At 39.8% G+C, this 15550-nt stretch overlaps 1 protein-coding gene across 1 annotated transcript in view; it reads right to left on the reverse strand.

The window, feature by feature from the left end:
• LOC136135337 (ATP-binding cassette sub-family A member 17-like) overlaps positions 1 to 15550 on the reverse strand; it is a 69418-nt gene that overhangs the window by 22022 nt on the left and 31846 nt on the right. Inside the window, 4 exon segments of the mRNA XM_065893229.1 lie at positions 4062 to 4160; positions 11016 to 11166; positions 13405 to 13615; positions 13923 to 14093. Of these exon segments, the coding sequence (XP_065749301.1) occupies positions 4062 to 4160; positions 11016 to 11166; positions 13405 to 13615; positions 13923 to 14093 (632 nt within the window).

The raw sequence follows: 15550 nt of genomic DNA on the forward strand, positions 1-15550 counted from the left end.
CAAGGAACTGAGGTCAGCCAGCAACAACAGGAGTGAACTTGGAAGTGGATCCTCCCCCAGTTGAGCCTTTAGAGACTGCAGCCCTGGCTAACAGCTTGACTACAACCACCTCCCAGGAGACCCTCAACCAGAACCACTTATCTACCAGCTCCTGGACTCCTGACCCACAGAAACTGTGAGGTAATAAATGTTTGTTGTTTCAAGGCTGCTAAGTTTTAGGGTAATTTGTTATGCAGCAATAGATAATGAATACAAGCCAAAAAAAGAGTGTAACAGACATGAGCACCTGAAAGGGAAAAATCATGCATAAGTAGTAGTCCCAGGAGGAGTGGAAAGAGAGGAAGGATCAGAAGAGAGATTGGTTGAGAATTTTCCAAAACTGACCAATATCAGCAAACACATTGTGAAAAGTGGTAAAAATCCTAAGCAGAGGAACACAAAGAAAACCACACAAAGGCACATCACTGTAAAAATGTTGAAAACCTAAAACAAAGAAAAAACAATATTAAAAGCAGCCAGAGGGCTTCCCTGGTGGTGCAGTGGTCGAGAGTCTGCCCGCCGATGCAGGGGATGCGGGTTTGTGCCCCGGTCCGGGAGGATCCCACGTGCTGCGGAGCGGCTGGGCCCGTGGGCCATGGCCGCTGGGCCTGCACATCCGGAGACTGTGCTCCACAGTGGGAGAGGCCACGGCAGTGAAAGGCCCGTGTACCGCCAAAAAAAAAAAAAAAAAAAGCAGCCAGAGGTAAAGGACAGATTGCATTAAAAGAATAATAATAATACTGGCAGCTGACATATCAGTGGACATATTGGAAGCCAGAAGACAATAGAATGGAATGGATAAGCAAAAGTGATTTATCCATATGATAGAGTACTATTCGGAAATAAAAAAGAACAAGTATTTATTATAAACACCACAACATGAATGAACCTCCAAAAATTCTTCTAAGTGAAAGAAGCCAGACATAAAATACATACTATATGATTTTCTACATATGAATCCAAATGACTCCATTCTTATGAAATGCCCAGAATAGGTAAATATATAAAGACAGAAAGTAGACTAGTGGTTGCCTTGGGCTAGAGATAGGAACAAGGAACGCTTGCTAACGAACATGAAAGATCTTTTCAGAGTGATGAAAATGTTCTAATATTGGATTTTGGTTATGGTCACACAACTCTGTAAATTTACTAAAAGCCATCAAACTTCATGGTATGAATTACTGATTACTGTTACAGTATGTAAATTATACCTCAGTAAATCTGTTTTAAAAAGAAGACAATAGGGCTTCCCTGGTGGCGCAGTGGTTGAGAGTCCGCCTGCCGATGCAGGGGACACGGGTTCGTGCCCCGGTCTGGGAAGATCCCACATGCCGCGGAGCGGCTGGGCCCGTGAGCCATGGCCATTGAGCCTGCGCGTCCGGAGCCTGTGCTCCGCAACGGGAGAAGCCACAACAGTGAGAGGTCCGCATACCGCAAAAAAAAAAAAAAAAAAAAAGAAGACAATAGAATTACATTGTAGAAGTGTTTAAAAAACCCTGCTAAAGTAAAATTCTATATCAAGGAAAAATTCCTTCAAAAACGAAGGCCAAAAATATATTTTCAGGCAAACAAAAACTCTGAGACTTTATCACCAGAAAATCTGCGCTAAAGGAAATAGATATTGTTTAGGCAGGAAGAAAACAGTTCTAGATGGAAGCTTAAGGGTGAATGAAGGTTTAAAGAAAAATGCAAAGGGTAAATATGTGCTAAATTTATTTTAAATTAATTTTTATTGGAGTATAGCTGCTTTACAATGCTGTGTTAGTTTCTGCTGTACAGCAAAGTGAATCAGCTACACATATACATATATCCCTTCTTTTTTGGATTTCCTTCCCATTTAGGTCACCACAGAGCATTGAGTAGAGTTCCCTGTGCTATACAGTAGGTTCTCATTAGTTATCTATTTTTTTTTTTTTTTTTTTTTTTTTTTAGTTATCTATTTTATACATAGTATCAATAATGTATATATGTCAATCACAATCTCCCAATTCATCCCACCCCCCCTCCCCCACCGGTATCCATAGGTTTGTTCTCTATTTCTGTGTCTCTATTTCTACTTTGCAAATAAGTTCATCTGTATCATTTTTCTAGATTCCACATATAAGCGATATTATAAATATGTGCTAAATTTAAATGAATACCGATTGCACAAAAAACAATAATGTATTATGGGTTTTTAAAAATACACAGGGGCTTCCCTGGTGGCGCAGTGGTTGAGAGTCCGCCTGCCGATGCAGGGGACACGGGTTCGTGCCCCGGTCTGGGAGGATCCCGCATGCCGCGGAGCGGCTGGGCCCGTGAGCCATGGCCGCTGAGCCTGCGCGTCTGGAGCCTGTCCTCCGCAACGGGAGAGGCCACAACAGTGAGAGGCCCGCGTAACGCATAAAAAAAAAAAAAAAAAAAAAAAAAAAAAAAAAAAAAAAAAAATACACAGAATTGAAATAGCTGAACAAAATAGCACATATCTCTGTAAGTAGAATAAATGGAATTTAAGTGTGCTATGTACCTTGCATTGTCTGGAATGTGGTAAATGTACTAGTTTATTGTAAACTTTAATAAGTTAAAAATGCACATTGTAGTCTTAGGATAACCACCAAGAGAACAGCAAAATAACTTACAAATTCTAAACTAACAGAGGAGAAAATATAAAGTAAAAAAAAAAAAAAAACCCACTAAATCAATCCAAAACACCAGAAAGGAAATAAGAGAATATGGAATTGGTGGGATAAATAGAAAACACTGAATAACATGGTAGATTCAAAACCAAATGAATTAGAATTTTTATTAGTTGTAAAGGACCAAAGCTTCTATTTAAAAAGTAAAGATAGACAAATTAATGTTTTTTTAAACTCCAGCTATATTCTGTTTATAAGAAATACACCTAAAATATATGGCTACAGTTAGAATAAATGCAAAAGGATGGACAAGGAAAATATCCTTCAAAAATCAGGGAGAAATAAAATCATTTCCAGACCAAAATAACTGAGAGTGTTTGGCACCAGCATAAAAACAGTAAAGGACGTGGTACAGAATGTACTGCAGGCAGAAGGAAAGTTACTGGAGAAGCATGAGGAGAAAACAGAAAGAGTTAACTATGTACATGAATTTAAATGACCATTGTCTTCCCCAAACAACAATAATGTTTTGTGGAGTTAAAAAAGAGAATTAAAATATATAATAATAGTATATAAGTTGGTGATGGTGGGATGTGTGTGAATAAAATTCAAGTGTTCCAGAAGCAGAGGAAAGATACTAATTCACCTGAGACTTTGATAAATTACATATGTGTATCTCAATATCTAGGCTTACCACTAAAATAAGAATATATAGTTTCCAGTTAGTGTGGGGTAGGGAGGAAAACATAGAATGAGAAAAAATAATCCAAAAAAGGGAGAGAATAAGCCGTATAGACTAAGCAGGACTAGTATAAAATATAAAATGATAGATATAAACTTTAATATATCATAAGTAATACTCGTAAATAGCCTACATATTCCATTTAGAAGACAAATATTACCAGACTGGGTAAAATACTCACCTGTTCTTCTTGCCACCTTATGGCCTAGTGTGGCCTCTTGGGTAGTTTACCTGGAATGCCTCCTCAAAGCCTTCCTAGCACTGAGCCAGCATCCCTGCTTCATTACATTCAAATAGCTTGGTGGATGAATCAGCCAATCTCAGAGCTGCCCTAACTTGGGAAATCTTTTTAAATGAAATAATAAACCTTCCTAATAAACCAGCTGAGTGTGGGTTATCTGTTACTTACAATCAAAAGTATCACAACTGGTATAATTTTTTTTTTGATTTTCATTCCTAGAAATTTATGTTAAAATTTTGTTTGTTGGGTGATATTACATTCAATATTTTCTGCATTAACCAATATCCCTATTACTGGAAGTACTAGTCAGAGGCTGGAAGACCATTCAGTGAGGATGTTATAGAAAGGATTCAAGCACAGGGCAATGTTTAAGATCCCTTCCAACCCTAAGATTCCTGGAGTCTATATTTTTGTACTTGCTTACCGAATGAAGACTTCTTCCATAGTTGTGACAGAGGCCCCAAAGCCGGCAATGCCCAGCTCTTCCTGCCTCAGTTCCAAGTCAGTAAATAGAAATTCAAACCTGAGATGGAAGAACAGTTTTATTCCTCAAAGGTGGAAGGTGAATCCCTCATTATCACCACTGGCTTTCTACAGAGGAAAAAGCATGGGCTATGGAGTCTAGAATATTTTTGTTCAAATCTCAACTCTGTCCCTCTCTAGCTTCATGACTCTGAACTTGAACAATGAGCATAACAGCATTTACTTCAAAAACTTTCTGTAAGGGGCTTCCCTGGTGGCGCAGTGGTTGAGAGTCTGCCTGCCAATGCAGGGGACATGGGGTTTGTGCCCCGGTCTGGGAGGATCCCACATGCCACGGAGCGGCTGGGCCCGTAAGCCATGGCCATTGAGCCTGCACGTCCGGAGCCTGTGCTCCGCAATGGGAGAGGCCGCAACAGTGGGAGCTTCGCATACAGCTAAAAAAAAAAAAAAAAAAAAATTTCTGTAAGGATAAATCAAACATACACCTAGCACATTGCAGATACAAAGTAAATATTAATTAATCTCTTTTATTTTGAGCAAGAAGAAATAACAGTACTATTTTTGGAGTGCTTACTAAATGCCAAGGGCCATTCTAAGCCCTTTTCCATTTATTAACTCTGTGAATCCTCTCAACAGCTCGCTGAGGACAGTGCTGAGAAGGTAAATAACTTCTGTGGGAGCCTGGCAACAACTGGACTGGAAGTCAGCCACACCTACTAGACTGCCCATAGTAGTCAGCCTGCCACAACAGAAGAGCACACATAGCTCACATAGGAAACACCTGTAGAGCATAGAGCACTGGTGACCAGACAGGAATGCACCGCTGGGATGCATAGGATGTGATGTCTCCTACCTAAGGCCACTTCTCCAAGATCAGGAAATGTAACCAATCTATCAAAAACGTAAAAATAAAAACAGCTGGAATTAGGCAAAATGAGGTGACAGAAGAATATTTTTCAAATGAAGGAACAAGATAAAACCCCAGAAACAGAACTAAGTGAAGTCACTTAACTGATAAAGAGTTCAAGGTAATTATCCTAAAGATGCTCAAAGAACTCAGGAGAAATATGGGTGAACACAGTGAAAAGTTTAACAAGGGGTTAGAAAATATGAAGAAGAACCAAACAGAGCTGAAGAATACAATAATTGAAGTAAAAAATACACTAGAAGGAATCAACAGTAGATTAAACAATACAGAAAAATGGATCAGCTAACTGGAAGACAGAGTAATGGAAATCACTCAAGCTGAATAGAAACAAGAATTTTTTAAAATGAGGACAGTTTAAGAGACTTCTTAGACAATATCAAGTGTACTAACATTCACATTACAGGGGTCCCAGAAGGAAAAGAGAGAGAGACAAAGGGACTGAGGACATACTTGAAGACATAATAGCTGAAAACTTCCCTAACCTGGGAAGGGAAACAGATATTCAGGTTCAGGAAGTAAGAGAGTCCCAAACAGGACCAACCCAAAGAAGACCACACCAAAACACATTGTAGTTAATATGGCAAAAATTAAAGACAAAGAGAAAATATTAAAAGCAGCAAGGGAAAAGCAACAAGTTATGTACAAGGGGACTCCCATAAGGCTATCAGGTGACTTTCAGCAGAACCTCTGCAGGCTAGAAGGGAGTGGCACAATATTTTTAAAATGATGAAAGGGAAAAACCTACAACCAATAATACTCTACCCAGAAAGGCTGTCATTCAGATTTAACGGGGAGATCAAAAGTGTTACAGACAATAAAAGCTAAAAGAGTTCAGCACCACAAAACTAGCTTTACAAGAAATATTAAAGGGACTACTCTAAGCAAAAAGAAAAGGTCACAAGTAGAAATGTGAAAATTATGAAAGCAAAAATCTCATTAGTAAAGACAAATATACAGTAAAGGTACTAAGTCAACCACTTATAATGCTATTAGGAGGGTTAAAAGACAAAAGTAGTATAATCATCTATATCCACAATAAGTAGTTAAGGGATACACAAAACAAAAAGATGTAAAATATGATGTCAAAAACAGTAAACATTGGTGGGGGGAAGTAAAAATGCAGGGTTGTTAAAATACGTTCCAACTTAAGAGATCAGCAACTTGAAATTATAGATATAGATATATAGATATAGTTTGCTATACATTAACCTCATGGTAACCACAAGCCTAAAATCTGTAATAGATATACTCACAAAAAAGAGAAAGGAATCCAAATAGAACAATAAAGATAGTCATCAAATCACAAGGAAAGAGAGCAAAAGAAGAAGAAAGAAACAAAAAAGAACTACAAAACAACCCCCAAACAATTAACAATTGGCAATAAATACAAAGCTATCAATAATTATTTTCAATGTAAATGGTCTAAATACTCCCATCAAGAGACAGAGTGGCTGAATGGATACAAAAACAAGACCCATTTATACGTTGCCTACTAGAGACTTCAGATCTAAATACACACACAGACTAAAAATGAGGGGATGGAAAAAGGTATTCCATGCTAATGGAAATAAAAAGAAAGCCAGGGTAGCAATACTTATATCAGACAAAATAGACTTTAAAATGAAGACAGTAACAAGAGACAAAGAAGTACATTATATAATGATGAAGGGATCAATCCAAGAAGAAGATATAACAATTGTAAATATATATGCATCCAATATAGGATCACCTAAATACATAAAGCAAATATTGACAGACATAAAGGGAGACATTGATAGTAACACAATAATACTAGGGGACTTTAACTCCCCACTTACATCAATGAACAGACCATCCAGATAGAAAATCAATAAGGAAACTCTGGGCTTAAATGACACATTACACCAGATGGACTCTCTCTTTCTCTCTGTGTATATATATATATATATATATATATATATATATATATATATATATATATGGAACATTCCATCCAAAAGCAGCAGACTACACATTCTTTTCAAGTTCACATGGAATATTCTCCAGGATAGATCAAATGCCAGGCCAAAAAACAAGTCTCGGTAAGTTTAAGAAAACTGAAATCATATCAAGCATCTTTTCTGACCAAAACAGTATGAGACTAGAAATCAACTACACGAAAAAAACTGCAAAAACCACAAACACCTGGAGGCTAAACAATATGCTACTAAACAACGAATGAGTCACTGAAGAAATCAAAGAAGAAATTAAAAAATACCTGGAGACAAATGAAAATGAAAACACAATAATCCAAAATGTACATGATACAGCAAAGGCAGTTCTAGAGGGAAGTTTATAGTGATACAAGCCTACCTCAGGAAACAAGAAAAATCTCAAATAAACAATCTAAACTTACACCTAAAGGAACCAGAAGAAGAAAAATAAACAAAACCCAAAGTTAGTAGAAGAAAATAAATCATAAATGTTAGAGCAGAAATAAATGAAATAAAGACAAAAAAATAGAAAATAATCAATAAAACTAAGATCAGTTTCTTTGAAAAGATAAAAAAATTGATAAGCCTTTAGCCAGACTCATCAAGAAAATAAGAGAGAGGGCCCAAATCAATAAAATCAGAAATGAAAAAGGAGAAGTTACAATGGACACCACAGAAACACAAAGGAATATAAGACATTACTATGAACAGTTATACACCAATAACATGGACAACCTAGAAGAAATGGACAAATTCACAGAAATGTACAATCTCCCAAGACTGAAACAGGAAGAAATAGAAAATATGAACAGACCAATTACCAGTAATGAAATTGAATCAATAAAAACAAAACCAAAAAAACCTCCCAACAAACAAAAGTCCAGGACCAGATGTCTTCACAGGTGAATTCTACCAAACATTTAGAGAAGAAAAATCCTTCTCAAACTATTCCAAAAAATTGCAGAGGAAGTAACGCTTCCAAACTCTATCTACAAGGCCCTGATACCAAAACCAGAAAAAGATACAGCACAAAAAAAAGAAAATTACAGGCCAATATCACTAATGAACATAGATGCAAAAATCCTCAACAAAATATTAGCAAACTGAATTCAACAATACATTAAAAGGTTCATACACCATGATCAAGTGGGATTTATCCCAGGGATGCAAGGTTGGTTCAATATCGGCAAATCAATCAATGTGATGCACATTAACAAACTAGAGAATAAAACCATATGATCATCTCAATAGATGCAGAAAAAGCTTTTGGACAAAATTCAACATCCATTTATGATAAAAACTCTCCACAGAGTGGATATAGAGGGACCATTCATCAACATAATAGGGCCATATATGATAAGCCCACAGCTGACATCATACTTGACAGTGAAAAGCTGAAAGCACTTCCTCTCAGATCAGGAATAAGACAAGGATGCCCACTCTCACCACTTTCATTCAACATGGTATTAGAAGTACTGGCCACAGCAATCAGACAAGAAAAAGAAATAAAAGGAATCCAAACTGGAAAGGAAGAAGTAAAACTTTCACTGTTTGCAGATGACACGATACTATACATAAAAATTCGAAAGATGCTACCAGAAAACTACTAGAGTTCATCAATGAATTTGGTAAAGTTGCAGGATACAAAATTAATACACAGAAATCTGTTGCATTTCTATACACTAACAATGAAAGATCTGAAAGAGAAATTAAAGAAACAATCCCATTTACCACCACATCAAAAGAATAAAATACTTGGGGATAAACCTACCTAAGGAGTCAAAAGACCTGTACTAAGAAAACTATAAGATGCTGATGAAAGAATTCGAAGGTAACACAAACAGATGGAAAAATATACCATGTTCTTGGATAGGCAGAATCAATATTGTGAAAATGACTATACATAGAAAATCCTCAAGATGCCACCAAAAAAACTACTAGAACTCATCAATGAATTTGGTAAAAGTTGCAGAATACAAAATTCATAGACAGAAATCTACTGCGTTTCTATACACTTACAACAAATTATCAGAAAGAGAAATGAAGGAAACAATCCCGTTTACTGTCACATAAAAAAGAACACAATACCTAAGAATAAACCTACCTAGGGAGATAAAAGACCTGTACTTGGAAAACTATAAGACACTGATGAAAGAAATTCAAGACAACACAAAGTGGTGGATATACTGTGTTCATGGATCGGGAGAATTATTATTATTAAAATGACCATACTACCCAAGGCAATCTACAGATTCAATGCAATCTCTATCAAAATACCAATGACATTTTTGACAGAACTAGAACAAATAAGTCTAAAATTTTTATGGAAACACAAAAGGCCCCAAATAGCCAAAGCAATCTTTAGAAAGAAGTCTAGAGCTGGAGGTATCATGCAAAGCTACAGTAATCAAAACAATATGGTACTGGCACAAAAACAGACAAATAGATCAATGAAACAGAATACAGAACCCAGAAATAAACCTATGCACCTATGGTCAATTAATTTACAACAAAGGAGGCAAGAATATGCAATGGGGAAAACACAGTCTCTTAATTAAGTTGTGCTGGGAAAACTGGACAGCTACATGTAAAAGAGTGAAATTAGAACATTTTCTCACATCATATACAAAAATAAACTCAAAATAGATTAATGATCTAAATGTAAGACCAGAAGTCATAAAACTCTTAGAAGAAAACATAGGCAGAACACTTTTTGACATAAATCGTAACAATATATTTTTGGATCTGTCTCCTAAGGCAAAGGAAACAAAAGCAAAAATAAACAAATGGGACCTAATTAAACTTAAAAGCTTTTGCACAGCAAAGGAAACTATTGACAAACAAAAAGATAAACTACTGAATGGGAGAAAATATTTGCAAATAGTATATGACTGATAAGGGGTTAATATCCAAAATATATAAACAGCTCATTCAACTCAATATCAAAGAAAAAACAACCTGATTTTAAAATGGGTAGAAGATCTGAATAGGCACTTTTCCAGTTTGGATGGAAGAGTGTGAAAGCCACTGTGAAGTAGACTAAGTAATGCATGGGTGATGAGATAAAGCAGGCAACATGCTTAGCCCATTTTAAGAGTTTTGATTGTGCAGGGTTGCAGGGCATGGAGTGGTGGCTGGAAAGACAGGTAGGCTCAAGAGAGTGTTTTTCCAGATCACACTAATATGTTCATGGAAATGACCCAAAGAGAGAGAAGTTGGTGATGTAGATGAGAGAGGAAATTATCAAACAAGTGAACTCTTGAGAAGGTGAGGTGGGTGGGTACTTGAGCTGGTGTTGAAGCAAGCAAGTTTGTAGGTTTGTGACAGGGATAAAATAGAGTTCTTGTTGGATGGTGTTTATTTTCTCAATGAAGTATAAGGTAAGATTCCTCTCTGAAAGCAACATGAGGACTGAGGAGAGGGAGAGAGGGAAGTGTTGGGAACCAATCTGAGGTCTGAGATAATTACAGGGCTGACTTCTGCTCCCACCCCACATCAGAAATCCACTTATAACTTTATAGTCAGCCTTCCATATCCAAATGTTCCACATCCACAGATTTAACCAAATGGGGATAGTGTAGTACCATAGTAACCTATTTATTGAAAAAATCTGTGTATAAGTGGACACACGCAGTTCAAACCTGTGTGGTTCAAGGGTCAACTGTAATTTAAAGGAAAATCAAGTAAAATCTTCATCTGAGCTCAGTTACTTGGGTGCATGTAATTAGAGTTCACACAATCAAGGGCCCCTCTAAAGCCATCTTAAAGAATTTGATTTTAACCTGAAGGCAACTGGGAACCATCAAGGGTTTTTAAGGCGAAGGAAACATGATCAGAGTCCTGTATTTTCAAGTGCACTCTGGCTGGGGTGTGGTGTCTTTCTAGGAAATACCAAAGGCCTAGGGATCCAGACCATTACAGCTTTGAGTGCCCTTGGCGAGGACAGGGATAGGAGAGACAACTGTACACTCAGTACATGCAAACAATTACTCCAGACGTCTCAGGTATGGCATACTTGTGCACACTCTCTTTAGGAAGTATAAATGTTATTTCTTCTCCAGTGCTAGACTGGAAAATTGCATTTGGTGTGTGTTGATAAATCAGATGAGAAATCTTCTCCGTGTTACAGTGAGGTTTTTTCACTAAAGTCATATAATATCCTGTACCTGAAACAACATTTAAAAGATCATGAAACAGTTTTACCCTTTTTAGTCACATTTAGCATTCTATATCCTAGAACAGGATAGCTCCACAGGACAGGGAAGCTGGTGAGCCCTGCAGGCTTGAATTTAAACCACAGTGAACTTGGCTTTGAAGGTCTATAATGCTACTCTTGAGTCTTACCTTCTACTCCATAGTTGGGAGGTGATAATAGCACATTTAGCAATGCTAGGCAAAATAAAGGTGGGTTGTATTAAGGGCAACACTCTCTTTAAGCGATAACTAATGTGGGGAAGTGGAAACTTAGTAGGTAGGGGCCTTGAACATTAAGGTTAAGAATAAGCATACCTCTATCATAATTAAATTATGTTTTTGAGGATACATACCTTATGGTATTCTAAACATTCTTTCAGAAATTACTAGTAACATTTGTTACTACACTGCTTGCAATGCACTCATTCAATAAACATTCACTGAGCTCTTATGATGTGACAGGCACTCTTCTAGGTACTGAGCACATAGCAGTGGACCAAATAGTCAAAGATCCCTACTCTCAAGGGGCTTTCATTAAAGGCATGTGAGACAAATAATAAGATAAATAAGTAAAATTTAGAGTATATTAGTGACAAGTGCTAAGGCGAAAGATGAACAGGGGAGGGGATACAGAGTATCGGGGATTGTGACTTTAAACAGGGTCACAAGGAAGGCCTTACTGAAAATGTGACATCTGTAAAAGGACTGAAGACCTAAGGAAGAGGAGAAGGCATGACAATATGTGGCCCAGAGGAAGGAGCAGGCCCAGTATGCTGGATAAGAAAGGGGGCCATGAGGCAGGAGCAGAGCAAAGCAGCTGAAGAACTTTAGGAAATGTGGTCGGGGTAATAGGACCAGGCAAAGCAAGGCCTTTGGGCCACTCCCAAGACTCTGCCTTTTCCTTTCAGTGGAACAGGAAGTCATTGGTGGACTGAGCAGAAGAGTGACACACTCATTCTGACAACTGGGCAGAGGCCAGGGGTGGGTTAGAAGCAACTGCAATAATGCAGGTAGAGGGACGGCAGCCTGGACCAGGAGGCTAACAAGTGGTAGAGGTGGGAGGAAAGCAAGGTCACTAGTTTGCAGGTAGATCAGTTATGGGCTATGAGAGACAGAGGATCAGGGAGCCCCCAAGGTTCTGGCCAAGCATCTAGAAGAATGGACCTGCCGGGCTTCCCTGGTGGCGCAGTGGTTGAGAGTCCTCTTGCCGATTCAGGGGACACGGGTTCGTGCCCCGGTCCAGGAAGATCCCACATGCCGTGGGGCGGCTAGGCCCGTGAGCCATGGCTGCTGAGCCTGTGCGTCCAGAGCCTGTGCTCCGCAACTGTGGCCTGTGGCCTGTGGCCACAACAGTGAGAGGCCCACATATAACAAAAAGAAAAAAGAAAAAAAAAAAAAGAATGGCGCTGTCTTTACTGTGGGGGAGATGGTTTGGCAGTAAAGAGCTGGAGCTCAGCTCTGCACAGGTTTTGGACAAGTCTTTCAGGTCTGTTCACTGTCTATGTGGATGTGTGGAGTAGGCAGTTAAATACACAAATCTGGAGTTCAGTTGAGAGGTCCAGCCAGAGATACATACGTTTTTCAGCCAGGTAAGTATTTAAAGTCAGGACACTGGATGAGATCACTAAGTCAGTGGGCAGAGAAAGAAAAGTAAAGCAACCAAGGCATTTCCATGTTTAGAAGTAGAAGTGATGCAAAGGAGCATTCAGAGACATAAGAGGGAAACACAGAGGGCTGGGGGTCCAGGAAAACAAGGGGAGGATGTTTGTGGTGGGATGCTAATGAGGAGTACACCCAGTTGTGGAAATAACAACTCGCACTTTTGCATGCACTAGCTCCCACTTTGAGGAACATGGTATCTTAATCTCCGTTTTATAGATCAGAAAACTAAGGCCAAAAAAGGATGAACTAACTTGGTAGAAAGGATGAAGAGGGAGTAAACTACCAGAGTGGAACTCAAACACAGGCCTTCTAACTCCAAGTCTCAGAGATCTGCTTCATTCCTTCTTCGTTCTCACAAGCCCCTCTGCCTGGGGCCTCAGGTCTCTACCCACAGGTAGCAGAACAGGATGTCTAGAGAAGGCCTCTCCCTGCCTGATCTCAGGGGCTCTTCAGGAACGTTACCAATGGATACTTTCTCCAGCACACTGGGCCAGCAACGCTGACCCCACACAGAATGGAGTTTTGGCTGCCTGCCCGGGGCCGCTCACCATATTTCTGCTTCAGGAACAGAGATGACCCGCAGCACTGCAGCTCCCCCTTGGCCATGATGGCGATGCGGTCCCCCGGCAGGTTGGCCTCATCCACGAAGTGGGTGGTCAGCAGGATGGTGCGATCACTTTTGTGCTGCTGAGGAAGGTCCCAGATGGCCCTCCTGGAGATGGCGTCAATGCCTGAGGTTGGCTCATCCAGCATCAGCACCTGAAGGGCAGAGGAATGACCTTGTGATGACGGCAGAGTCACGTCCCGGGCCCCGGCTGGCTGCACTGCAGGCCCTATGTGACTGGAGGTCAATGAAGATTCAGCAGTACCACCCACACGAGACTGCCCATCCAGGGTGTCCAGAGCTGAGGTGCCTGGGCCATGGCTGAAGGGCCTGCAGCCAGCCCAGGCCAAGTGGGAACTATAAAGTGATACTTCTGGGCCCTGCTGACCCAACGTGTTTGTCTACTGCATGTGGGGGCCCTGACCTGTATCTTTAAGGAAGCCAGGCCCTGCAGCCCCCTACCTTGGAGCCTGCGATGAGGGTGATGCCGATGAGGGCGATGCCAATGGAGAGCTTGTGCCTCATTCCCCCACTCAGGAACCTGCTCCGGGAGTCCCGTTTGTCCTCCAGACTGAGGATGTGCAGCACACATTTGATTGCTTCAGGGCACTTCTGGTGCAACAAGTCTTTCAGCTGAAATAGCAGAGGACAGAGATCTGGCAGCAGCTTCTGAGGGGAGGCTGGCTCGTCCAACAAGCATTTTGCTTGTACAGCAGTCCCCCCTTACCTGAGGTTTCGGTTTCCACAGTTTTAGTTACCCACTACCCACAGTCAACTATGGTTTGAAAATATTAAATGAAAAATTACAGAAATAGGGGACTTTCCTTGTGGCGCAGTGGTTAAGACTCCGCCTGCCAATGCAGGGGACACGGGTTTGAGCCCTGGTCCAGGAAGATCCCACATGCCACGGAGCAACTGAGCCTGTGCGCCACAACTACTGAGCCTGTGCTCTAGGGCCCTCGAGCCACAACTACTGAGCCTGCCTGCCACAATTACTGAAGCCCGTGCATGTAGAGTCAGTGCTCTACAACAAGAGAAGCCACCGCAGTGAGAAGCCCGTGCACCGCAACAGAGAGTAGTCCCCGCTCACCGCAACTAGAGAAAGCCCGCGTACAGCAATGAAGACCCAATGAAGAAGTCAAAAAATACATAAATAAATAAATATTTTAAAATGATAGAAATAAACAACTCATAGTTTTAAATTGTGCACCGTTCTGAGTATCCTGAACTCTGAAATCCTGTGCCATCCGGCTCTGTCCTGCTCGGGATCCCCAACCATCGACATCGTCTGCCCTTTACATCGATGTTGTCATGACTTGATGATCCAGGATCACCTGGAGCAGATGATTCTCCTCTGATGTATTGTCACTAGGTCAATAGCCTAATGCTGTGTCACAATGCTTATATCATTCACCTGACTTCATCTCATCACATGGGCATTTTATCACCTCAAATCACAAGAAGGGTAAGTACAGTACAATAAGATATTCTTAGAGAGAAAGCGAGACCACATTCACATAACTTTAATTACAGTATATTGCTATAATTGTTCTATTTTATTATTATTGTTTTGGTTTTTTAAAATTTTTTTATTTTTTAACATCTTTATTGGAGTATAATGGCTTTACAATGGTGTTTTAGTTTCTGCTTTATAACAAAGTGAACCCGTTATACATATACATATATCCCCATATCTCTTCCCTCTTGCGTCTCCCTCCCTCCCACCCTCCCTATCCCACCCCTCTAGGTGGTCACAAAGCACTGAGCTGATCTTCCCACTAGCTATTGGTTTAATGTCTTACTGTGCCTAATTTACAAATTAAACTTTGTCATAGGTATGTATGTATAGGAAAAAACATAGTATATATAGGCTTTGGTACTATCTGAGGTTTCAGGCATCCACTGGTGGTCTTGGAACAAATCCCCTGCAAATAAGTGGGGACTATTGTATATACATAAACTGTACATAAGAAAGACACATAATAAACTTACTACCTTCAGGGAAAGGGATAAACAAAAGACTTTTGTATCTTTTTTTTTTCCCACACCATGAGGCTTGTGGGATCTTAGTTCCCTGACCAGGGATTGAA

The sequence above is a fragment of the Phocoena phocoena genome, chromosome 15, assembly GCF_963924675.1.
Source record: "Phocoena phocoena chromosome 15, mPhoPho1.1, whole genome shotgun sequence".
Lineage (NCBI taxonomy): Eukaryota > Metazoa > Chordata > Mammalia > Artiodactyla > Phocoenidae > Phocoena > Phocoena phocoena.